The sequence below is a fragment of the Pteropus alecto genome, unplaced genomic scaffold, assembly GCF_000325575.1.
Source record: "Pteropus alecto unplaced genomic scaffold, ASM32557v1 scaffold11, whole genome shotgun sequence".
Lineage (NCBI taxonomy): Eukaryota > Metazoa > Chordata > Mammalia > Chiroptera > Pteropodidae > Pteropus > Pteropus alecto.
Window position 1 is genome coordinate 11,394,571 of NW_006431956.1, and position 3,180 is coordinate 11,397,750.

At 33.8% G+C, this 3,180-nt stretch overlaps 1 protein-coding gene across 1 annotated transcript in view; it reads right to left on the minus strand.

Moving 5' to 3' along the window:
• Positions 1 to 3,180, minus strand: part of NEBL (nebulette) — a 150,834-nt gene that overhangs the window by 37,483 nt on the left and 110,171 nt on the right. Inside the window, exons 23-24 of the mRNA XM_025043398.1 lie at positions 2,044 to 2,136; positions 662 to 803 (exon numbers count right to left, since the gene is read on the minus strand). Of these exons, the coding sequence (XP_024899166.1) occupies positions 662 to 803; positions 2,044 to 2,136 (235 nt within the window). The remainder of the gene's footprint in view (positions 1 to 661; positions 804 to 2,043; positions 2,137 to 3,180) is intronic.

Consider the following 3,180-nt stretch of genomic DNA (forward strand, 5'->3'; position numbering starts at 1 on the left):
TATTAAATATATATATATATTTAATTCTGGTTAGTCTCTAAATTGTTAACTTAGGTACAAATTAATTTCCTATTTCTTAGCCTTTAATATGCAACAAAATGATAAGCTATTTCCACACAAGTATTCAAGAAAACGATCTTATTTAAAATGAGACTGAATTACAAATAATTATATATATGCAATTTTGTATATAATTACAAGACTGTATATATACTTCAAAACATACATTTTTCATGTTCTGTAAAATTATTCAACTCTGTAAATTATTAGAGAAACCACTGAATCATACACTTAAAATGGGTAAACTTTACGGTATATAGATTACATCTCACGAAACGGTTCTTAAAAACACACATATTTTTATATTCTTCGAAACATGCAAACACACCAGACAGACTGTCTTAAAATTGAATGGAAATAAGTCCAGCCAAACATTTTTCATACAATGCGTTTGTAGTAGTCATGTTAGAAATAAAAACACATCCCCAAAAAACCACTGAGAAAAATTATTTTATTAGACTGAATATTTCCACTACATTTCAATGTGATTAAAAATTCTCCCCCAAATGATAGGCCCGTCCACATTTCAACGCTTTGTTAGTCATCCAGATTAATGGTGAACTAATGCCGTCGGTACACTGGTGATGCGTTCCTTAGTATATTTTAGTTGTGAGAAGATGGATCTGCTTGTACCCTACCATGGAAATATGATTTTGTGCTTCTTTGACATGTCTCAGACCAGGTGTATCTAAAATCAGACTTGGTCTACCTTTCATCTGTTTTTGGTCCTGGGTATATTTTACCTGCAAAGTAAGTAGTAGAACATACTTAACAATAAGACAATTATAATAAAAAGATTACATAACTTTTTCAACCTTTCCAAATGAGTGAGACATAATACAATATATTTTGAATTATTTACCAGGTAACTTGTTCGGTGCATTACATTTCCTTCTAGAACAACAATCTAAAATTTTACTCTCAAAGGTTTCCTTTAAAGACTGTAGCAAAAATGACCAAATTCTCTCCGTCAACTAAAACAAATGTGTGAATAAAGAATATCTACTAACAATGCAGTCAGTAAAAGTGGTAATCATACTTAAACAAGGAAAATCTAAAACTAAATGGAACCTAAATTTACTTTAATGTTCCTATATTTCCCCATCTTCCGCCATAACACTGTTGGAAAATTCATACCAATCTTCCCTCCATTTCCTTTGATTTCTCCTCTCTGTAGAATGTAAGGAACAATGAGGAATAAATTGAGTTTCTTTCAAAACAGCCACAATTTAAAGGTAATTCATGTTGAAATCAGTCAGTGTCTCTGGACTGGAACTCCACTGGAGAGCAACAAATCTTAGGCTAAAAGCTGATTCCCAGGCCCAGAGCTCTTCTCAACAACTGACCATCTGAACACTGCTATTTGTGAAGCTGAGTATGTGTAAGATTAGACTACCAATTATTGCAAACCTGAGGGCTTATGTGCAATTCAGAACTAAAGCCCTGACATTCAGTAAAAGAAAGCATACTATCCAAATAAGACATTGATACGCACCAGGGGAACTTAATGAATAACTGATTTCTATATTAAATGTATATACATTTCTTCCCTCTAGGATCTTACTTTGGAGTAATGACTCGTTTCTTATTTTGTTTTGCAGAGAGTATGTAACAATCTACATTCAATGGAATACATCTGTAAAATGATAATTATTTGATTTATGCATCAGAAACTTTACCACTTTCAAGGACACTGGTTAAAAAACACAAATCACTGTTTAAGTGAACATAATATAGTTTAAAACTAAACTTTAAATGTCATTATTGGTCACATCTGGAAGTATCAATGAAGGATTGCAAGAAAATGTAAATGTATACAGTGGCAGCTTCTGGAAGTCATCTGGAACAACATATGTACTTATTGCAAACGTCCCAAATGTTTCTTGGAAATAGATCTTTGTTTTCACAGGAAAAAACAGGATTGTAAGTAAATAATAAATGATACATCCTTTGTGATCGTCCAAAATGAATAAAACCACTTGCCGAACTAATATTTTCTTGATTCTTCTTTACTCTTTCCATTTCGGGAGTTACGCTTAAAGCAGTAGCTCTTCCCAGCTGACCTTTATAATAAACCTATCATTTCAGAGAACAAAAAATAGAATACTGTGAATCAATTCAACTAAATAAGAGTCTCGTAGTATTTATTTTAAAGAGCTAGCCAAGGAAAGGAAACTATGAAAAAGATGTCATCAGAAGTCCAGTCATATTTTAAATACTCGCACCTTAAATCAATCTATTTTAATTCATCCCAAAGCAGTGAATGTACTCAAATATATCAGCATATCATCAGTAAAGCTATAATAACCATCACAAAGGAATATAATAAAAAATGGCTTCATGGATATTACTTAAAGGTACTCTACCCATATAGAATGGTACTATAATGTTGTGGTTTCTTGGTAATTAATTGTGGTAGAACTTTTGAAGGTATGTTTTTAAATAGATGACCGTGGTCACGCATGAAAAGGCCAGTGTGCTTCCTACTCCTTCCTTCTTCCTTCTCAATAATAGCGTTCCTTTTTGAGAGTAACAGAGTCACGTCAAGTGTGATTCTAAATATATGAGGAAAAGATGAATATTTACTTCTCCAAAATATAGTTGTTAGGAAAAGTGCCAAATAAAACCTGCCATAGCTTTGTAATCTGGTCAAATGACTTGAAAGGTTTGAAGAATACAAGGTTTCTTTGAACCTAATAGATTTCCAAATTTCCTCTTCTAAAGAACCCCATCTATATGTTAATGACTTCAGAAGAGAATTCTCTCAGTGAAGTCCGATGGAGGATTATATAAACTGAAAGGAGTAGAGCAGGCCGGGAGTTAGTGTCCGAGTAAAAACTGACAGCCCTAATCAAGTGCCCCTAAAAAAAAACGGGCCTGTCCCATGTGACCTGTTTAGCTATGCACACTTTGTAATTTCTCCCCAGACATCATCCAAAAATAAAATAATAACAGCTGGGAGTGGGCTGGACAGGCTACAGAACAAAAACACACACAGGTAGGGTCCTGATGCCAGGAGCTGCCACTGCGTCCCTTTGAGGAACCACAGCAGCCATGAACATGAACACAGCATAAGAGGGATACACAATAAACTGCAAACAAAGATTATATGGGCATAGC